The sequence below is a fragment of the Liolophura sinensis genome, chromosome 1 (genome assembly GCF_032854445.1).
Source record: "Liolophura sinensis isolate JHLJ2023 chromosome 1, CUHK_Ljap_v2, whole genome shotgun sequence".
Classification (NCBI taxonomy): domain Eukaryota; kingdom Metazoa; phylum Mollusca; class Polyplacophora; order Chitonida; family Chitonidae; genus Liolophura; species Liolophura sinensis.
The window spans coordinates 70028309-70049922 of record NC_088295.1 but is presented as its reverse complement, the minus strand read 5'-3'; the positions used below and the strand labels follow the sequence as shown (position 1 = coordinate 70049922).

General features: G+C 37.3%; 2 protein-coding genes across 2 annotated transcripts in view; one reads left to right on the top strand and one right to left on the bottom strand.

The window, feature by feature from the left end:
• The first annotated feature begins 6912 nt into the window (after window positions 1-6912).
• On the top strand, window positions 6913-12769 carry LOC135482331 (probable inactive peptidyl-prolyl cis-trans isomerase-like 6). Its single transcript, XM_064762261.1, has 7 exons — window positions 6913-7097; window positions 8702-8986; window positions 9345-9407; window positions 9940-10090; window positions 10873-10929; window positions 11509-11644; window positions 11930-12769. Exons 1-7 carry the CDS (start codon window positions 7014-7016, stop codon window positions 12045-12047), a joined length of 894 nt encoding a protein of 297 aa, XP_064618331.1. The 5' UTR covers window positions 6913-7013; the 3' UTR covers window positions 12048-12769.
• A 258-nt stretch (window positions 12770-13027) lies between these two features.
• Window positions 13028-21614, bottom strand: part of LOC135482330 (anoctamin-4-like) — a 46973-nt gene continuing 38386 nt past the window's right edge. Inside the window, 7 exon segments of the mRNA XM_064762260.1 lie at window positions 13028-13453; window positions 13908-14013; window positions 14506-14675; window positions 16225-16277; window positions 20112-20159; window positions 20162-20263; window positions 20515-20657. Of these exon segments, the coding sequence (XP_064618330.1) occupies window positions 13292-13453; window positions 13908-14013; window positions 14506-14675; window positions 16225-16277; window positions 20112-20159; window positions 20162-20263; window positions 20515-20657 (784 nt within the window). The 3' untranslated portion in view covers window positions 13028-13291.

Below are 21614 nucleotides of genomic sequence, written 5' to 3'. Positions count from 1 at the left end.
TTTACACTTTGAACCAACATAATAGATTTTCATTGCAAGGCCTTTGCCTTTTATGGTGACTTGCAAGATGCAATTTAAGTTTGATTAAGTATTTCAGCAGCAGTGTTATATTTTTGGACTACAGGCCAACGGATGCCATATTATTCTTGTAGCTGTAACTTAGCTGCCTAATTATTAGGTCACTTTTCATGCTTATAAATAACAAGTAAACCTTGATGAACTAATGGATATAATAGTATAAACTGTCTCTTTGATCAAACAACAAAAGAGCCAAATTCTTCTGAACAGAGAGGAATGATTAGAAATTAGTATTTTAAGAATGAATTGTTAATTATATACCAGAGTGAAGTTTCTTTATTTTATTTTCTCTTTCATGATATTAAACAGTTAATATGCACATATGATATATTTTTGCAGAATCAATTTTTCCCAACCTATGGCCCATATTAAAATGCATAGATATAAAACAAAATGTTTGAGCTGTCGTCCTACCTACAACATACAACATACACAGTAATGGTATATGATTACAGCTTTGCTCACATAACCAACTACACTGTTCTGTAGGGAACGTTTTTCCGCCTGTTGATATACCATCTAAGTAGGAGAAAACTTCCAACTGTCACCAAAACACCCAGGAAGATTCCACCGAAGAAAGATCCAACGCTGAAGGCTGATGGTGGCGAATCGGAAGGTGCCAAGGTAGTCATGGGAGTTGATGAGGCTGTTGTAACATTAGAATGTGCCGTGGTCAAGTTTGTGCTCGGGGTAGTAATGTTTGCCACCGTAGTTAAGTTAGTACTTGGGGTTGTAACGTTTGCCGGCGTCGTCTGATTAGTAGTGCTCGGTGTTGTAACGTTTGCCGGCGTCGTCTGATTTGTGCTCGGTGTTGTAACGTTTGCCGGCGTCGTCTGATTAGTGCTCGGTGTTGTAACGTTTGCCGGCGTTGTCTGAGTGGTACTCGGTGTCGTAACGTTCGCTGGAGTTGTCTGATTAGTGCTGGACGTGGTGACATTTGCCGGTGTTGTCTGATTAGAACTGGGAGTTGTTACATCTCCCGCTTGAAAATCTTGAATATCTGTGGGGGGAAAAAAACAAAAAGAGATAAAAAATGAGGCTTTCCGACGAGTAAAAGGCAATATTGTGTGGAAAAAATATACCCTCATCTATAATATTCACAATCGTAAATTTATTGGGAGATTTAATAGGCATAAAGTAGTAGTCAGTGATACGTTATTAATTTTACTGGGCAATGATTTAGAAGTGTATCCTACCTAGGCAGGAAACTCAGATATTTGTATAGGTGTTTGACTGAATTTCTATATATATATAGACTATAATGACCAAAATATCAAAACATTTGCCTTTGTTTACCTTCCTGTGCCTACATAACCATTAACTGCCTCAAGCATTTACGTGTATCTTTCTGTCAGTATTTATAGGCCTACATACTCACTAATTTACACATTTTGTCTGATTTTTAATATTCTTTTGATATTAGAAAGCTGTTCTGAGGTTCGTTTGGAAGGTAGAATAATTTTGTACTGGAATAATATAGGTTTCAACTCCAAAATTAAGATTTTGTGACTCGTATATTTGCCTCCAAAAATGTACTTTGTGGGAGCGAAATATTTGGCCATTTACCATGCATGTAGGGCCTATTTGTTTTTTCTCAGGCTTCTGGTTTATAAATATGTGTTGTTTTCGTGGGAACGAAAAGGTTTCAGATGTCAACAAAAGTTTGCATGAAATCTGCAAATGGCGGTGTTGAATTAAGTAACAGAACATTCCTCAACCATAAGAAGTGAACAAACTGCAGCGGAGATCGGATCTGAATCAGAAATGGGAAATAGGCCTGCTGGTACATGCTTAAAATGGCATCATTATCATTCATCTGCATTATGAATTTCATCTGACGATTTTCTCTTGAACTGAAATCACATCAGTAGAATGGTATTTATAGCATAAGATTGTATATTGACACATTAGAGACTTTAGTTGGCAGTTACAACTTTTAACTATAGAATAGGTAAACTAAATGCAGTTTGAAGTTACATGTTAGAAGTTACAAATTAACTTGTAACTTCTAACTAAAGGTCTTGTTGGGCTATATGCAAGATAGCATTCGCTAGAAAATTCAATGTCTAGGTCTACATGTATGTAAAGAGCGCATGTTTTTCAACCTAGTTAAAAAGAAAGCACATGTATTATATCTAACTTGAACACGTTCGCCTGGCGGCAGGGAAACTTTCCTGAGCGAATGTGCTGCAAGAGATATGTTCTATTCTCAACAGCAACTAAAAAATAAAGAAAATAAATGAACACATCTTTCCTATATTGCAACATATATACGCTAGTCTGTTTTTTATTTCTAGTTATGATGAAGTCAAGACCATAGGCTGTATGCCATGATCAACAAGAGATCATGGTCGACATTTGGTAATATACAGGCATTTCTGGCCAAAGGTAGATATTTGTCTTGAGCCTGTTTTGTTTTTCTCTTTCATGTCGATATTTACCTATGTTTGCCAAGTATCTAAGTTTTGGCATTGTTTGTTTCCACACAAATGTATTCGGATTGAATTGTTTTACAAAGAATGATGCATTAAATTCTCTCCATGCAGTGACACTGGTGCCGCATTGGGTCACTCGTGTATCGGGGTTAATAAATTTTAATATGATGAAATAGAAATGCAACTAGCGTGAGAAATCAGATTCTGCTGCATGGTGTCATGCTCATTGTTTCAGCTTCACTAAATATTAGATCGGGACCAATTTAGACACTGGACATGCCTTATACTTTGACTCACTATTTCGGCACTAGGTTCTCCTGATGATGGCAAAATAAAGTGCCGAAATATGGAGTCAAAATGAGTCTCTCGTTTTTCGGAATTGCACTACTCGTGTATTACGTTAAGCTAATCAGTGGAACACAAGGTTTCTTATACTTTGGTTAAAGAGTGTTAGTGGTGCCATATCTGACAACAAACGGCTTTGATATAAAACAAGATTCGTATAGAAACCAGGAGTTTTTCAATCTTAAGTGTTATACAGTAAAAATATGATTGTTAACACACAAAATCTAAAGTTATTTGATCTTGTTGATGTACACACTTGTTTAGAACACCATCGTAGGTTGTATCACCGGTGACAGAACATGCTGTAGAATACGGACGTGAACTCAAATTTCTTAGGACATACCGGTTCGATCAGGACAGGCCTATAGTGTTTTTGAGTGTAATGGATAAATACTCAGAATAGATGGAAATTCAAACTACAGAGTTATATTCATTTATATCGAAACAGGTCAGAGAATATATAACGTGTGAATATATAGGCCATGTACAAATGTTAAAGGGAGGAAATCATTGTCTTTTATATATAATGTCACTCAAAATTTTGCATTCTAGGAATATGTTGGCTAGATTCATTCTCCTGTATACTGGTGTTTTCTTTAATTATTCCTAAAAAGAAAAAGCCTTCTTCCCGAGCTTTGCATTATCTCATGAAGCATCCCGCATAAACAATCGCAATGGAACAGCCAGAGAGGCCTGAACCTGTGGTAAAAGTCATATACGCATGTTTTTATGAAGTACATAAATTATAAATATATATAGGCCTGTAGGGCCTACAAAGTTGTAAGCTAATGTATACGCCCCCATGCATAGTGAAGGGAATGGACTACGTTAAACCTATATATGATCTGCTGTACAACAGGTAAATCAAGCTATACAGGACTGTTTAACACAGGAACTTCAGTGTGCTAAAGATTATAAATTGTTATCGGATATATATATATATATATATATATATATATATATATATATATATATATATATATATATATATATATATATATATAAAGCAAAGTCTCTCACTCAACTGTTGACCCATGAAGTTGTATATACTGCATGTGTATCAGATAAATTTACATGAGCTGTGTTTTGGCTTAGTCCATACAACGGGTCATATAATGCATATGAAAGGAAATACATGTATAAGGCTATCAATACTCGAGCCATGACATTTCGTTCTTGATGAAATTCAAATGATGATCATAAGACGAACATGTTTGGTAATAGACGTAAAACAAGAGATCTAAACTAACAGGCAACGGAATCGAAGCGAATCGGAAGTTATCCAGTCCGCATGTCACAGACCAGACTCAAGATATAGCTTATGCATGTTAGGACCTGACATGTATAAGTCATGCACATAACTATACAACTGTAAATGGCACCGTATACTGAACCAAACGATAAAATATGTATGTAGGCTGATGCACTATTAACATTATTTATGTAGGATGCATGCATACCCGAAGTTTTTTTAAATCCTCGCATCAGGACAGTTTGAGTGTTACACCATTGAGGCCGGATGAAGGTATATCTCGCAAATATTAGCCTACTGTGAATGTCGCTACTCCAAGCACCAGGCGAGAAGAGAATGGTCAACCGTTCGCACGCGAAGGGTGTCGTGCTCGTGTTTTGAACTCGCGCCTCGAAAGGGCGAAACGAGGATGGTGCAAATCGAATAGCACTCCGCGATTCATGGATCGATCCAGCGAGGCGCTACGCCACTTGCTCTGTCCTGGGTCGCGATGCGCGATGCCAAGGCAAAAGGACGGGTCGAAATGCCCTCATCCGGCTTCTATATTAAACCCCAATAAAGGCACATTATATGAAATTACAAGATTTTCAAGATAGCAGGGGAAAAAAAATCATAATTGGAAGGTGGAATTTATGAAGACAATGGATCAAGTTTTAATAGTGTAGGCCTATATAGTCGCGAGAGAGCGAGACTATTTTGTAGGCCTTGATACATGGGTCCTATATAAAATTTGTTACAATTTTTTAAAAGCCTACACACCGGCTGTATTGTGTGCTTATATGTATTACAGACACGTGATATTTTGTCGATGGGATTATAATCGTGCAAAAACGATTATGACCCAAGTTTATAGTGTACGCACATTAATGTGGCCAATATATCTTCGGAGTAGGACTCTATATTCTACGCAGCTGATACTCTTAGCCGCCACAGAATTTCTCAAACTCCATTTTTTTTTTCTTTTTGGTTTTTATGTAGTGAATATAGTATAACAGGACCTATATATCGTACATATGTTATATAGTCCTATATAATATACTGAATATAGCTAGCGCAGCGTAATGACCCAGGACTCTCTCACCAATGCGGTCGCTGTGAGTTCAAGTCCAGCTCATGCTTTATCCCTCTCCGGCCGTACGTGGGAAGGTCTCCCAGCAACCTGCGGATGGTCGTGGGTTTCCCACCGGGTCTGCCCGGTTTCCTCCCACCATATGCCGGCTGCCGTCGTATAAGTGAAATATTCTTGAGCACGGCGCAAAACACCAATCAAATAAATAAATATATTATAGCGTACTTTATATGTCCGGGAAAGTGTCCTTAAAATATGTACATGGCATCGAAAGATGCCTTTCATAACGTTCGAAAATATGAAGTCAGAATACAATGTATAAATAATCACAGCTACAGAATATGCACGGGTATGAATGGCTTTACATAGATTGGCGCAGTGTTCAGTCAGGCGATATATAGGTCTACATGCATGACAGGGCTATTCATCCTATTTTTGTGCCCAGTCCCACTGTAGCTGCACATATTGAGCGGCCCATCATATAACTGTTGTGCCTTTACCTGAAGAACTTCTCTGTGCCACTCCCCCAGTCGTCCAGCATATTATCACCAGCACAGACAAACATCCCATCGCCAAGTGAAGCTGGTTGTGGGCCATAGTTTCACAGCACGACCGGCGTGTCTTCGAATATACGTATATAATGCTCTGTGATATGTAACAGTTCCACTCTGCTTAAGTTATAACTGTAGGCCTACATGTAAGTTATGCTCTGCCTTAACTGTCGTTCTTCGTCCTACCTCCGGGCTTTAATGTGTTAGGCCTTTGGTCGTGTATCACATGACTGGTACACCTATATAGCCTATATACATGCTCATCTTCATTTGTCACATCACAGTGATGGGGGTATCGAGTTTTTAGGCCTACACGCTTTCTTCTTGATATCTGGCTTGTACTCGATTTACATATACCTACATCGTATACGTCCACGTATAAACTGGCGGATTATTCCCATGATAACATACGCGGATGACGGCCGACGTCTTTCAGATTATATTGATTTTCATGCATGACTCACTGAATTTGTACCTGTATGGTACCTTATGTATATACATATAAATTTATGTAAATATATACATAGCTAAATGTACATATATAGAAACGTTTTTTTTTTATTTACATATATATCTTTTTTAATATTTTTGTGAATTTTCATTTCTTTATGTTTTATTGTTTGTATTTTATTATTTGTATATTTTTATATTGTTTTGAAATACCTTGGCCGAATACCGTGCATATACACGTGCATATTATCCACATAAAAGATTTATCTTAAGTATGGTTGGGTACAGTTGTGTACGTATGACTTGACCGTCATCAAGCAGTTAGTCATGGTTAAAAATTCAACATTTGAAGAAAGTTGTTGAAAATCTAATAGGCCTTATACCATGGTAAAAAACCCATCAAACAGAAAAAAATGAACACCTAAAATAATAAATACAGGTAGATCTAAATGAGTTCATGTAGGCCGACAATGGGTTAATTATAGGACGAAAATATAGGATAAATAACATATATTTTACAATGATAAGGACTGGTCATTACTTCAGTGGCATTGCTTGCTGTTGTCATTTCCGTCATGTAAGGGTATTAAAAAAACAAAAAAAAAAAGAGTGATAGCGTGCGTTTGTCAGCAATGAGATTCGAACTCACAGCGACGGTGTTGCCAGAGACGATAACGGCCTAAAGACCCGAAATATTCACACACAGGGCATGTACAGATCGTGTAAAACAACTTCCTTGCACTTCTACCAGTTATCCACATTTTACATTCTGCTCTCGGAAAACACGTACAGTGCACATTTTGTTTACACCGTTGTATCCATGGCTAACAATCATGGCGGACGAGACGACTTACCGTGTAGAGATTGTGGGTTTACTTAATGATGTGTCGTTTACCATGGCCCGATATTGTTTGGAGGTAAGATTTTTGTTTTAAATATTCCCTTTTACTTATGGTTCATATAGTGTGGAACCATATAAGAATTTAAACTCTGGTTTACAAAGGGTTTACTTGGACGATCGCATTTAAGGCCTACTCATAACGAGGTAGCAACGACGGGACGAGTGGAACGTGGACGTGTCAAGGTAAAAAGTGTGCTCAGCTGACTAGGATTAGCCCTTATGGACTTACTGTTCTGAAATCGGTCTTATAAGTTTTCAAATGGTTCTAAGGCCATGTGAGCTGATTTCAAATGTTTCACCCTAAACATCCAAATACCACACTCGAAATATACCTAGCGAAGCTGCACTACCTGTGACGAATACCCTGCAATACTGTTACGGTGACACTAAATAACAGTGTATCACTGTTTGTTATATTCGTCCCATGTATTACTATATGGTACTAGGCCTACCGTCATTAGCTAAACATCAAAATCAAATATTTGTATGTGTGCTTCATCAAGGTTCACTGTTGGCTTTTCTTGTCCAGACAGATCACATTACTCGCAAATTCTCGGTTACCGTCAAAGCTCCAGCCTTACAGATCTTGCATGCTAATGTGTAAAAAGCCAATTGTGCACCTAGCTTGTATGCTTAAGATTTTGCGTTGTGCTTAACAAATTCAATGTTTCAGTCATATGGCGAGGAAGAATCATTAGGTGTGTGTATACATATAGCTTACTATGTCTTATTGTGGCAGGGCGAGTAGATGCTGCCACTTAACTATCATGTCGAAGACACCAGACATGACACCCAACCCAGTCAGAATATACTGCGACCGAGCCAACTAGTCTTGTTTCCTTGCTCTAACTTCTCAGTGCTGAGTGCCAAGCGAGGCAGCAACAAGTCACATTATTAAAGTCTTTGGTATGACCCCACCCAAGTTTAATCCCAGGTCTCTCAACTTCATCAGATAAATGAATGTTTGTCAGCAGAGCTTAATAGACCCATGCAGGACTAGTATCATTACCTGTGTATATCAGATGATTTTTATCTGTATTAGGTTAATGCCAGCAACCTACGGATGGTTGTGGCCCAGCCCAGTTTCCTTCCACCATAATGCTGGTCATGTTCGCATAAGTGAAATATTGTTGAGTTATGTGTAAAACACCAGTCAGATAAGTAATTGTATAAGGTTAATGATAAAATATGCACAATATTTGTGCATTTGATTTATTTGATACCAGTATTGAAAAGTTTTAATATTGGATCATTACTGTAATCAAGTAGGCTATTCGTTCTAATGTGTGATGGATAAAACTTTTTAGCTACACCAATCCTTGTCTTTTATGACAATTTTTTTTTATTTTAGCAATGAGCACCCCCCTCCCCCTCTCTAAAAAAAAAAAAACAACAAAAAAAAAAAACAGAAAGAAGTCTGATACACTGACCTGAAATGTGACACTTTTGCTTCAAGTAAAAAGTCTAAATTCAGTACTACTTAGCATCATAACTGAAAAACTTATTTTTTTATTTTGTTGGGGGTCCGCTATTGCAGAGAAATCTTGAAAAAGTGTCTTCTGTAAGGCTAATGTATATAATTTATGGTAAACTGCATAGGATAATTATCTTCTCTTGCAGGATCTCCAGAAGAACAGCCCAAAAGTGTTTGTAGATGCTAAAGTCACTGGTTTATTGGACGTGGAATGGAATACTTACAAAGAAGAAAAAATCAAGGAACTTCGAGGGGAAACATGGGAGTTTGAGGATAAGGCGTTTGTGTTTGTGAATGGACAGATGATTGGTGGTCCTGAAGTGTTCATTTCATGGGCAGAACACAACCATGGTCATGAGGAGTTCAGACCTGAATCTCTCTTTTTAGCTCTGACAGAGGAGACCTATGCAGAACACATGAACAACACAAAGGTGTATCTTCCTAACAGTTTTACATTGATCAAGATATTGATAAACTTGTGTTCAGCACATTATCATTTTATCCAGCTATCAGATCTTCTTCTGGTTAAGTTATTAGCACTTAAGAATCGATCCTTCATTAACAGTATATACATTTTGTTTCGTTAAATTTAATTTGGGCTTTATGCCTCAGTGATGACTTGCATACATGTAATGATAAATTTGCATTTCAATTATAAATGAAGGGTGGAGAAAATTGCCCTTCGCCAGATAAACCAAACACGTATATTTGCTTAAAATTGTGGCTGAATGTTTGATAATATGTCATGCCATGTGTAGAATGTTTTCATTCTTTAGTTCTTGTTTTCAGCATGATTTTGTGTTTATGGATTTTACAATTGGAGATGAACCTTCTGGCAGGCTGGTGATTGAGGTGAGTGGATTGTTTGTGCACTGTCCCATGACTTTGACATTTTACCTAAATCATCTTAGAGAAATCTTTTCATATCTAATATGTGCACGATACGTGATGTGATGATCCAGGTTCAAAGTTGCATGATTCTGCATGGTATATCAGAGCATAGAAACAGGGACCTGCCAAAAAACTCTTGTCAGCAAGACATCGACAAATGCCAAATGTTCTTTTTCCCAGTTCATCATAATACTGTGCAGCATTGTGGATCAATTTTTTTTAACATAGCAATGGCTCTAGGCCCTGCTTCACATCAGTGCCACCTCACAGGAGTAACAAAAATATGGTGCTTTCCCACTGTGAAGAAATACATGTACTGAGGTAAGAAGTGCAGCTGTAATCTGATGAAATAGGATTGCACAAGAGTGGTTCTTGAATGGCAAAAGGTACCTCAATGTCAAAGAGCAAATCAGAATGGAATGCAGTACCTGTATGTACATATGTAGTTTTGTTGGATGTTCAGTACGTTTGTCTTTCGTTCAATGTGTTGCAGCTGTTTTCTGATCTAGTTCCGAAAACCTGTAAGAACTTTCTGGAATTATGCACGGGACGACGAGGGTTAACCCAAGATCAAGCGCATAATCTTCACTACAAGGACTCTGTAATTCATCGCATAGTGCCAAATGGCTGGATCCAAGGGGGAGGTAAGTCTTCCTACAATTCCCTATACCCGTGGCCACAAGTACTGAGTGTGACATAACGATAGGAAGGGATATCACAAATGTATTAAGTTCTTGACACCTCAGAGACTAAGACAAGAATGGGTGTATATGTAGTTTTATTGCTCTAAATGTATTAAGTGTAATTTCTTTAGGACTTGCATAAACTCATTTACAGAGTTTCACGGAGTAACTTATGAAATGGCCTGGAAGGAACACACATTTTCACAGGACAAATGTTTTTCCTCCATGTGTCATGCAGTTCTAAAATTCTGAGTACAGTAAATTGAGATTCATTTCATTCTGTTGTCAAAGAGGAGCTAATCTGGTCAACTGAGTTGGTTGCAGTGGCTGAACTTTTTTTCAGCTGAAAGAACAAAATTTATGCCATTACAAACTTTCAGAAATTAGGCAAACCTATAATACTTTATTTTTTTAAATTGGTGCCTAATTTCTGGCAATATAGTGTTTGGTTTGAGTGATTGCAGCTTTATTTTGTTTGGGACAGTAATTTTAGACAAATATGTATTCTGTCACACGTGTAAATAGCGAGTCCACTTCAACTGCTGACCATATCCTGACTAGTCACACTGCAATCAGTGTGAGCCACAGTTTAGCACTTGTAAAAGCACATGCTTGTAACATTTTTCAGAATCAAAATCCGATCTTATCCTACATAATCACAATATTTTAACTTTAACCCAAAACCAGTTCACAGGGACTCTTCCACTGCTCTTTGAAATACCACCATGTATCTACATTTTCAGATATCTATTATGGGAGAGGCAATGGTGGAGAGTCTATTTATGGACTTGTGTTTGAAGGTAAGAGACCAAAACTAATGTCCACTGAGAAAAAGAGGACAGAATGTGTAAATTTTGCAGTGGTGTAAATGACACTTTGCCTGTGTGACAGTGTGCCTCTCATTGCAGTGTCTAGAAGAAATTTAGACTTATTTAGGCATTTTAGACATGAAGCACCTAATGTTGAGTGCACATAATTATAATGGCAATAGCACTGTAGACATGTTACCACGGCAGTTACATGCTTGCAACCATAAGATGGCTGTGTGAATCTGGCCCCTGTTGTTTATCTTAGCAGGGAGTTCAAATAGCCATTTGTACTAGTCCAAAAATTAACCTTTACAGGACAAAACATTTGCAGCTGGATGCTCAAACTCAGTTTGTTCTGTTGCAATACAGAACAGTCAAAATGTTATCAATTTCATACATTGTGAAGGGTTTAATTTGAGTTTTCTACTAAGCTTGACATTGTTTTGTGATTTTCTAGGCGATTTCACTTTTGAAATAAAGCTTATATATATACTTTGTACCGGTACAGAAAATATAAGCTCATTAAATGTCCACCTGATCAAACCCTTTCCACCCTGTTTTTGTTTACAGATGAGAACTACTGTGTGAAGCACACAAAGAGGGGGATAGTAGGCATGTGTAACAAAGGCAGACATACCAATGGCTCACAGTTCTACATTACATTACAACCTGCAAAATGGATGGACACTCGCTTTGTCGCTTTTGGGTAAGTTCGTAGAATCTGTGTAACCTTAACGCAACTCACCTCGGAAAAATTTTTGTTCGCAAGACAAAATCACCTGTAATTTCCACCATCTGTAGTAGGGAAGGGTGATTTGATTGTGAGAAATCATTAGAAGTTATTAACTGTTAAATCAGATAAAATTTCATGTGAAACATTGCTGTTGTCTGATCTCCCTCTCCCTTGTATATGTATCCTACTGAAGACTTGCAATACCCTGTTCACTCTGTAGAATAATAATTTAGTGAGTTGCTGTTTATCTCCTTGCAGGCAAATTGTTGAGGGTGCAGAAACATTGAAGAAAATAGAGGAACAGGAAACCTTAATCGAAAGACCAGTGAAGGAAGTGAAAATTGTTAACTGCGGACAAATTAAATACAACTTTTAATTTTATAAGAAATATATATTGATTGGTAGCAAGGTGCTTGTGGACATTCGCCTTATTTTCACTGAGGAAGCCAATTCCTATATGTATCTGTTCCTGTTAAGTCCTGAACAAACATAATGCCAAGTGTTAGTACGCACAAGGGCTTTACCAGGATTTTAATATATATACTGTATTTTAAAACAAGGTCAGCATTGAGAAAACAGTGCTTTATTTGATTGCAAACAAATGTATGTACACAATATACTATTCAACTACTGTTATAATATGTACATTAATTTGTTAAAACAACAATTCATCTGTAATATGTTACTAAAATATATTAAAGTTCATTCAATGAACTTTGTTACTGAACTGGAATAAAATTTTTGATAGAAGATAAACATGGGCAGTTTGTATTGTTTACAGAATCCAAAATTATTGGACATAGTTTTCATAATCTGGCTATTTTATCACATATGATTGCCGCAAACCCACACAATCTGAGCAGAAGTCATTTTTGCAAAGTTATTTAAGCTGCCAATAAGTCCTCGAATCAACTACAATGCTTCAAATATATTAAATTTTACTGTCTGACAGACTCAAATATTACCACAAAAGGAGATATTATGGGTAAATCAACAGCAGAAATGAGCATTTCCTCTTAATAATACAATATTCTGGTTATTTTGCAAGTTGGTGTTACACCTGCATATTCTTAGATTGCATCAGTTGATTATAAAATCAGCAGGGTCCTACAACATATATTTTATATACACATGTATAAACACTCTAGTGTAGCTTTAGAGTGTAAAGATACTATATGTACTGTCATGTTTCAAAACCCCTTTAAAAGGTCAAACAGGTGAACGGTTTCTTATAAAGCTAAGGGTAGAGGTAGTCATGAAATCTTTTCTTTGTCATTTAACATAATACATGTACATGTATTTAAAAGGAATAGGGGTTTGAATAAGATGCACTTACCAGTTTCTTTGATAGTGTAAAAAAAAAATATAACAAAGGCATACTAACTTTGTACCCATTACTCATAAAAAAAAAACAAACGCTCTTTGATACAGCATATGATTGTAAAAGACAAAACATTCATTAGAATCCGCATAAAACCATATACATAAGATACATGTATATTTAGAAAAAAAAAATGGTAATGTAAAATTCATTATAAGATGACTGGGGAAACCAGATCTCCCATAATTCAGTTTAGTTAGTTTCACTTCATTTGTCCTTCAATTGCGTCTGAAATGACATTAATCAAGTTTGCGAACACGGCGTTTCTCATCCTCCAAGCGTGAAGCCTCCAAAACAGCTTGTCCTGCTAAGTGCTGTTCTCTCAACATTTGAATCTTCACAGCGTAGGGCACATCAGGGATAAGGTAGGATATCAACCAGGTCAAAATCACCACAAGATTCTGAAACAATTTGTAGGAATAAGAAAACATGGTAAATTTAGAATTATAGGTAATATCCTTCAAACAGACTATAAAATACCCACCACATCAAATAATTCACTTGTTGATAGGTAAACTACCTAAAATTCTTTCAATCTCACTATAAAGTGCTCACCAATTCAACAATCATGTGCTGATAGTTAAATTACCAAAATATCCTTCAAACTGCTTATTTAGTGCTCACCACGTCAACTATTACATGTTGATAGACAAATAACCTAAAATTTTGCTCCTGACCTACACATTTTGCCAAATTCTTTGAATTCTATTAGATTTTTAAAAAGGTGTTTTGTATGGAATGTAAGAAGATATTCTACTGGAAACATGCAGGTTTCAGCACCAAAAATAATATTGCAGGACACTTATCTGACTTACTGTGTGAAACCAGCTCTGATGCAGAACACACTTCACTTACCTCAAAGACAATGACAAAAGCGAATCTAGCTGCAATGATATGCCAGTACAGACGTGTGTAGTTGTAGCCTGCAATCTCAAATGGATTTTCGCGGTAGGCACGGTACCTGAGGAACAAACAGTATTGGGCATTTAAATACATATACCTCTACCCCTCCTCCTCAACAGAATAATGCTTATGGCTTTTGTAAACTTACTAACAGGACATTTCAACAATGTGACATCCAAGCAACTTTGGTTTCATTCCCAAATCTGATGTATGTACAATACAGCACATACTTTGTTTCATCAACTGTATTTCTGTTGTTCTTTGCAAAAGGCACCCTTTAAAATTAACCTTCAAAACTACTTAACTTCACAGCAGTAAAAAGCAAAAATGACAGAAAACTTTTTTACATGCCATCTTTTAAAACTTGCAATTTTTAAAAATTGCCTATCAATTTTAATATAATGCAAATTTTTAACAATTTTAGGTAAGGAATTCAGACTATTTTGATCCTCATCATAGTAACCCAGCTTTAAAGACACATTTGTGTAGCTCTTTATGTATCCTGGCGATGAATGTCCATGATCACAGAGTCTTGCCCTCATCTACATACCTGCAGACTGCCTCATTGCCTATATCTGGAATACTCTGTGTCTGGAAATCGGAGGTGTTGAAGTAGGACAGGCTGTTGTTAATGTAACCATGGAGGGTGCCATTAGGACTGACCTCATACTTGTACACCAACTTAGGGATGAAGTCTGAGGTGATGGCAATGATGAAGGCCTGAGGATGAATCAAACCCAGCAGATGGTTATCTCAGCTCTGTAGTGTAGGTACAATGTAATGGAATAACACCTGAATAATGTCTGCAGGGTGTGGGAAAATGTTACATGTACCATTACTCTCTAAAATGACCCACGCTGTAGCCTAATGGCTTTAGGCTTTGTCGAAAGACACCCTGTTTTCTGGTACAAGTGGTCATTGGCACAATCATTGTTAGCAAATGAACACTCTGTGCAAGCTGAAAGACTTCCAAAATCGACATCAAATTTTCATTGGTTGAGGTGGAAGTGTGTTTTCATTAATATTCATGATTAATCCTGAAGTAAGACGTTGACCACCCGACTGAACACGAAATTAAAAAAATTTGTACAGAAGCTGACGTTATTATTAATGAGAAAATTTAGGGTCAAAACAGCTCTATGTATACATTGGAGACCAAGTCTACAAGGTGCGTTGTAGTGTTAATCTAGCTGTCTCATCAGACCTCTGCACAGCGTCCAATCTCTACTTGGTGGTACACACTAAATCTGCAGCTCAAGTTAAAACAATTATACCAAACCAGCACTGACAAACCCTCTTCTAACATAATCCAGTGGTTCAAACTGATTTCTGCCAATGATGCGAAACAACAACAACAACAAATTTTTTCAGCTTAGGGCGAGTAGGTACGTTTGCATTGGTCAGTCTGGATTAGCAGTGTGTAGATCCCCATACAAGGAAATGCAGGATGTTTCAGCAGAGGTTAGTAGACAATCAGGCCTCTGCATGAGGAGAGTAATATATAGCAAAGACAACTCATGTGACTTGTGTGCTAGCTATAGGTATATTCACATATTGACACAGTACCAAACCCGCCATTTGCAATCCTCAGCATCAGTGAAAATCATAATATTTAAAAACAAACACACAAACTGTCCAATGTACTGTCTTCAGTTTCACATGTATGTCTTGTCCTTGCACTACCCATTTACATCTTTTGAGCATTGCAAATTCACATCTTGTGACTAAAAACCTGATTAGTAATGTACATTTGTTGATGTTATCCTTAGCGGTAACCATAAGTAAGACATGCTTTAATGATCATGAAACACATTTCGCATGGTAAAGAATCATTGTAGATTTTCCTCAGAGACCTTACCACAGCTCATACTGATTTTTTGGTGCTTTATAAAGACATCATGATGACCAATGTAAGATCACAAACAAAAACAGCACGTGTGATATTCTACTTTTAGTCAAGTTACGTCTTTCTATTATTATTGTCTGTCTGGCTATTAAGTACAGGATGGAATGTGGATTGCAAACGGCTGGTTTCACATCCCGTCACATGTAGGCCTATATGTAGGCATGTCATTTGGATGTAAATTAACCCAGAGTGCCTGTGAATTGTATACACTTTTTATCAAAGGACCTCCATGGGATAAGAAATAATTGTCTTTAGTCTTTCAACCTAGAGCATGTCATTACCTCCTGTAACTGTGTAAGTTTGAAATTGCCTGACAAAACCAGAATACATAACACTTAACAATCCAGACTAAAAGCAACTTACATTTGATATGACTGCTACAGCTGCCACTCCTCGCAGAATGCCAAACCAAATCCCTGTAGCGTAACAGACAGAAAAACAGGATTATCATGGCAAAAAAAAAAAAAAATACAAGAAAACAAGTAAAACAATTTCTAAGGAATTTACTGTTATATGTTATTCTATGCTCATCTTAATATAGTTTCCCACCAATAAGAAATTTGGAAATTGTATATTTACCTGTGAACCTGGATTTGTGCTTAAGGAACATAGGAATGAACACAGGGTGAAATAAATGTACATTTTGGTGCCCCTTAGGAGTGCCCTTTAGGAGTGCCCAAATTACAGTAAACCACTGAAAATCTTAAATTATGGGGAATTGGGCATGATAACTTTAACGTAAATGCTAAAATTGCTTTTATTTCTATAAACAAAATGAATAAAAATATTGACAATATAATTTAAGTAAAAAATATTAAGTTGACGTTTTATAATATCTGAAGACATTTCAGCCCAAATTAGCCTACTAACAGGGTACCCTTATTAAAAAGCTGTATTTGGTCTTGGAACAAAACTGTATATAGTTGATGTCAACAGTACACAGAGAAGCCGCCTTAAATGGAAAATTATATCAGGAAAACTTTTTGGGTTAAGCTATTTTCTACTGTCCTTGGTGGTAGTGTTGTTGCAAACTTGCTATCCTAACTTCCGCGTTATGTATGATAGGTTCTTTCAGTTGCAGTCATTATCTGCAGGATTCGCTGTTCTTTCCGTCACTTTCCAGACCTAGCATTTTCCCCAAAAAGTAATCTGGAGGTACATGTCTTGTGACATTTACGACTTAAATTTTGAAGTACAAAAACATTCAAGTTTCATTTGGGAAAATATGGTCACTTTAAATTTATGTCAAGATACTGCTGAAATGATTGTATCTTGCAAAGTATTGTCCCACCACATTTAATTAAAAAAAAAACAAGGAGTGCGAGACACTTGTTTTCACACTTGACAGTGTGAAATTATGAACCTCACAATCTTGATGACTGATTATTCCAAGGGGTGTGTATAGCCTAGCACTAATACGTTTAAAAATTGTTGCAATGTAAAGCTGATAAAAGGCATCAATTTTCAAACATGCTAATATTGTTTATGATGTACATTTTCACCCCCTTTAACTCGATCAACTTAACACTTTCCAGGAAAATTACTGGTGAAAGTGTAGTGATAGTATTTGAAAAAATGTGTTCTGCGTTAACGCATACTTGAAAGTTGTGAGTAACGTGCTCCCTCTCTTTCAAAGTCGAGAGTACTCTACTCCCTCTGACAAAAATCATCTGCAGCACTGTCGTCATACAGAGATGTCTTGTCTGCATCTTTCATTAGAGCCCTTGTTCCCTGCACATATGGGTGCACATAGAACATTGTGTACATTTCCCTTCTCTCACCATATGTGGGGCCTTGGTGACAGTTTCTAGGGGTCAACAGTGCTCATATGACGGGTTGCACAGTCCATGAAAGACCACTCTGTCTTAATACATAATCTATACAGTGTGGATGTCGGTGTGTAAAATATGGGACAGTTCATCAGAAACTTGCCAAAGGTCAATGGGTTACATCAGCCACTGCGGCTTCCTCCACCCATTAGAAAATTCTGGAGTGTAGTGTTCAACAACCATCAAATAAACAAATAAACCTGGTACACTCAGTGTAAACTGCACACAGGTATAAAATACTGCTTGGCCACGCCATTTCTCTGTCACGTTTTCATGGAGTACAAGTTATTTCAGCAACAGTTTTCAGGTAGAACACTTTAAACAGTAACCAGTACAATTATGATGGGAAACAGAAGATGAGTGAAATCCTCTCTGCAGTAAACATTTTTCCAGAGAGGAAAGACACACACAGCCTTACCCCACACTATTACCTTCTACATGTATCTTATTTTAAATAGCACTGTACAGGACATGGATCTCCTAACTCCTAACGCTGGCACATGATATGCGGAGTCAGTTCAGACTGTAGGGATTACAGATTCCAGAGCTCTCACTGTGACAGTAAGTGGTACTCCAAGGGTTATTCATCTGCTTCGAATCTAAGGAGGACCACCTCTCTTCAACCAATTTGGAATGCTAGTGTGAAAGTAAGCTAGCAACTTGCCCAAGGACAATGGTTTATCTCTGGTTTTCTCCAATAATAAAACTGACCCCCAACCATTGTACAAGTGAAAATTTCTGAGTATCGTGTTAAAAAATCAATTAAGAAAAGAATTTAATACCCATGGATCAGTTCATAAGGTCACTAAATATTTGTGTAGCTTACAAACTAGTTTGAACTACCATATATCCTTGCCCTATTTTAATAATAACAAATTCACATACATGTAAATGAACATACTGTATCTGGAGAGTTACTCTATCCGAAAAAAGGCCTTGTCACCATCACAACACTGTTAATTTTCTTCTAGTGTACATGTAATAAGCTTTTAAACCCATTTATATCAAGATGTCAGATCCAGAGTTTTATTTAAAAAACATCACAAATGAAACGGATTTCACTTCAGTGAGCTGATAATAAAATAACTACTTGAGAACAAGGAGCAAGATTTAGTCACATAATTCATCAATGTCAAAGTGACCTCTTGGTCTGGCGACCCAAAATCTTATGAACCAATGTTGTAATTCATTTCTTGAAGACTTTCAAAATCTTTCTGATGAGATGATGCAAGTGAATGTTTGTTAGATGGGTTAAGTCAAAAGTTTTCTCCATCTTGCCTCTCCACAGATGCAAACTTGTATTCCCATAATTGAATTTAACATCCACAATATCCTGGAATTCGTAGTCATCCCTAAGACACCGGGTATGCCTCTCTTGTTTAAGGCTTTCACCTGAGACTTTGTAATCAAGGTTCACCAGTGGTGACATAATGATAACAATAGGGGCATCAAGTTTTTTTGACGTCGTTGTTCTAAGGATACCGTTAACAGCATGATATCCCTGCTACAGTCTTTCGGCCCACAAAAGCATCTTTTCCCTGTAGAATGGCTTGTAGACATTGTCACTGACATGTGAACAGCTCTTTTATTCTGAATTAGTGACAAACAATGACCTCAGCTTCCCTAATAATTTCCTCAAATTCGTTTTCTTTATATGACATCTTACTTCTGCCATTTCTGGATTGATGATGAATATTAATAAAGACACACGTTCACTTCAACCAATGAAAATTTGTAGTGCGAAGGCTTTTTTCTCATTCAGAGCATTCATTGGCTAACACTGACTACATCACTGTCTACTTGTATCAGAATATGACAGGTATTTCGACAGAGCATACAACCGTCAGTAGGTTAGGACAGTCTGGTGTGAGAGAGTAGCCTGTCCAAAGGGATCATGTTTTGAGACAGCTTTGGAATTTACAGGTTTGTAACAACTGTGGGCTTGATACTTTCTTCCTTTTGATTCATGGATAAAAATACAGGTGTGACTTGTCGGGAAATCTTCAAGCATCCATGTCACTTTCACAAATTAATACTCCACCTTTGTCACAGCTCAAATAGACTTGGTTTCACTGTCAGCTGTGAAGCTCCTGGTAAATCAGTCATGTCGCAGGCTTCTGTGGTGCACTGGTAACAAGTTCTTTGTTGGCCACAGCGGCTGACATTTCGGTGGAATATTTCAGGTCATTACGGTACTGTGAGAGGGATACATACCGACCTTGGGGGGTAGGGGTTGGGGTTTGGTTTGTACACCTTTTATAAAGTACATGTATTACCATCCAATTTGAGTAAGTTTTCAAAAGCTTATTGGAAAAGTTAGTAGTCTGAATTTTCCAACTAAGAAAGACAACTACTGAGACATCACATGTTCCTTTACTAAGCTGCAATGGGAAGTGACATAAAATTCAGTACAATGCTTACCAATATCTTCTGCCCGTTGTGCAAATGGTCGTTTCCACTGGGTGCAGATTTGTAGGCATCAAGGCGGATCTCAATAATGTTGTTGAGCAAGGCAAAGAAAGGGGCAAGAGGGAAGGCAGCCACAAAGATTGTCACAAATCCAAATTGGATCACTGCAGAGAAAGAGATACATTTGTCCTAACACGGTCAAATATATGGTTAAAACAGTAAGTGGAGTTTGCCAAAAACAAAAACAAAAAAGAAATATTAAAAAAAAAAAACAATATGTCAAAAAGCCTGAAATTTACTGCAACACAAAAAAATCCCCTGAAAATTGACTTCATCATCAGGCTGAAGTAATGCCAAAACTGCTTATACCATGCTGAATATCACAGTGCACTTTCTGTGTAAAAATGTGACTCACCCATCTCAAGGTACTCGTCAAACAGCCCATATTTGGGCATGTTAGCCAGACAGTAATCCCTCTCCCACCTGGTTGCATCAGACTCCTCCATATCTTTGTTTTTGTCAATGATTTTGCGTGACTTAAACCACACCATGACTTTCCTAAAACATAACCAAAGAGGGACAAGTTAACTTCCCAGACATGCATAGTATACCATTTGGAAAATAGCCTTTTATGCACCAGATGTCTCAAAAACACCTTTTAATTTCCCCAACTCTGCATTATTTCTCGCAAAGACAACACTTGTAATCTGTAACACAAAGGCTGCAGCATATTGCATGACTTTATATGACAATTAAAAACTTTGCCTGCAGTTTCACGGCCTCCAAGTAGTTTGGAACAAATGGTTTTCTGTTTCAGGACAGAGAAGATTGTGACATGACAATATTTGTAACACATATAAAGCGATGTTAATAAATATGTTAAGATACACAGTCCATTGTAGGAAATCATGGACAATTATCAAGGCAGTTCAAGAGCATGTAACTGTCCAGTTACCCTCTAAATCTATTGTAATTCGTTACATTTTGACCAGCTGAGCAGCACTCATGGTCAGAATGCTCGAGGGAAAGTTGACAAAACAAGGTCAGGGACTGTAGGGGAATCTCATCAAATAAGCTGAATAGCGCACCGTGGATAGTTGATTGTTCTCGCCCATATGACTATAGACAAAGTCGGCACGTCACCTGACCAGCGATCTGCATGGAGGCTTTGATTGGTCAGTACACAAGGCAAAAAAATAGGTCCCATCGTTAAGGTGATTTCCCGAGCCACACTGTCTTTTGTTTCCTGTCATTTGTTCACCATGGGCACTGACAGATGCCAAACTGGTTAACAGCCTATTACACAACTTAATTTATTAAGTTCGCGTTATCCGATCGACCTGCCATAATCGTAATTGTTTTTTTTTCATTAGGTTGAACACAATGTTGTTAAAAACGAGCAACTATGCTGCTCCACCTTTAAACGCTGAATTTAGACTCTGCATTACATGCTTCTTCTCGTAAGAAAATCTATCTTTCATCCACTTTTTTGGCATCAAAACATACATACATGTA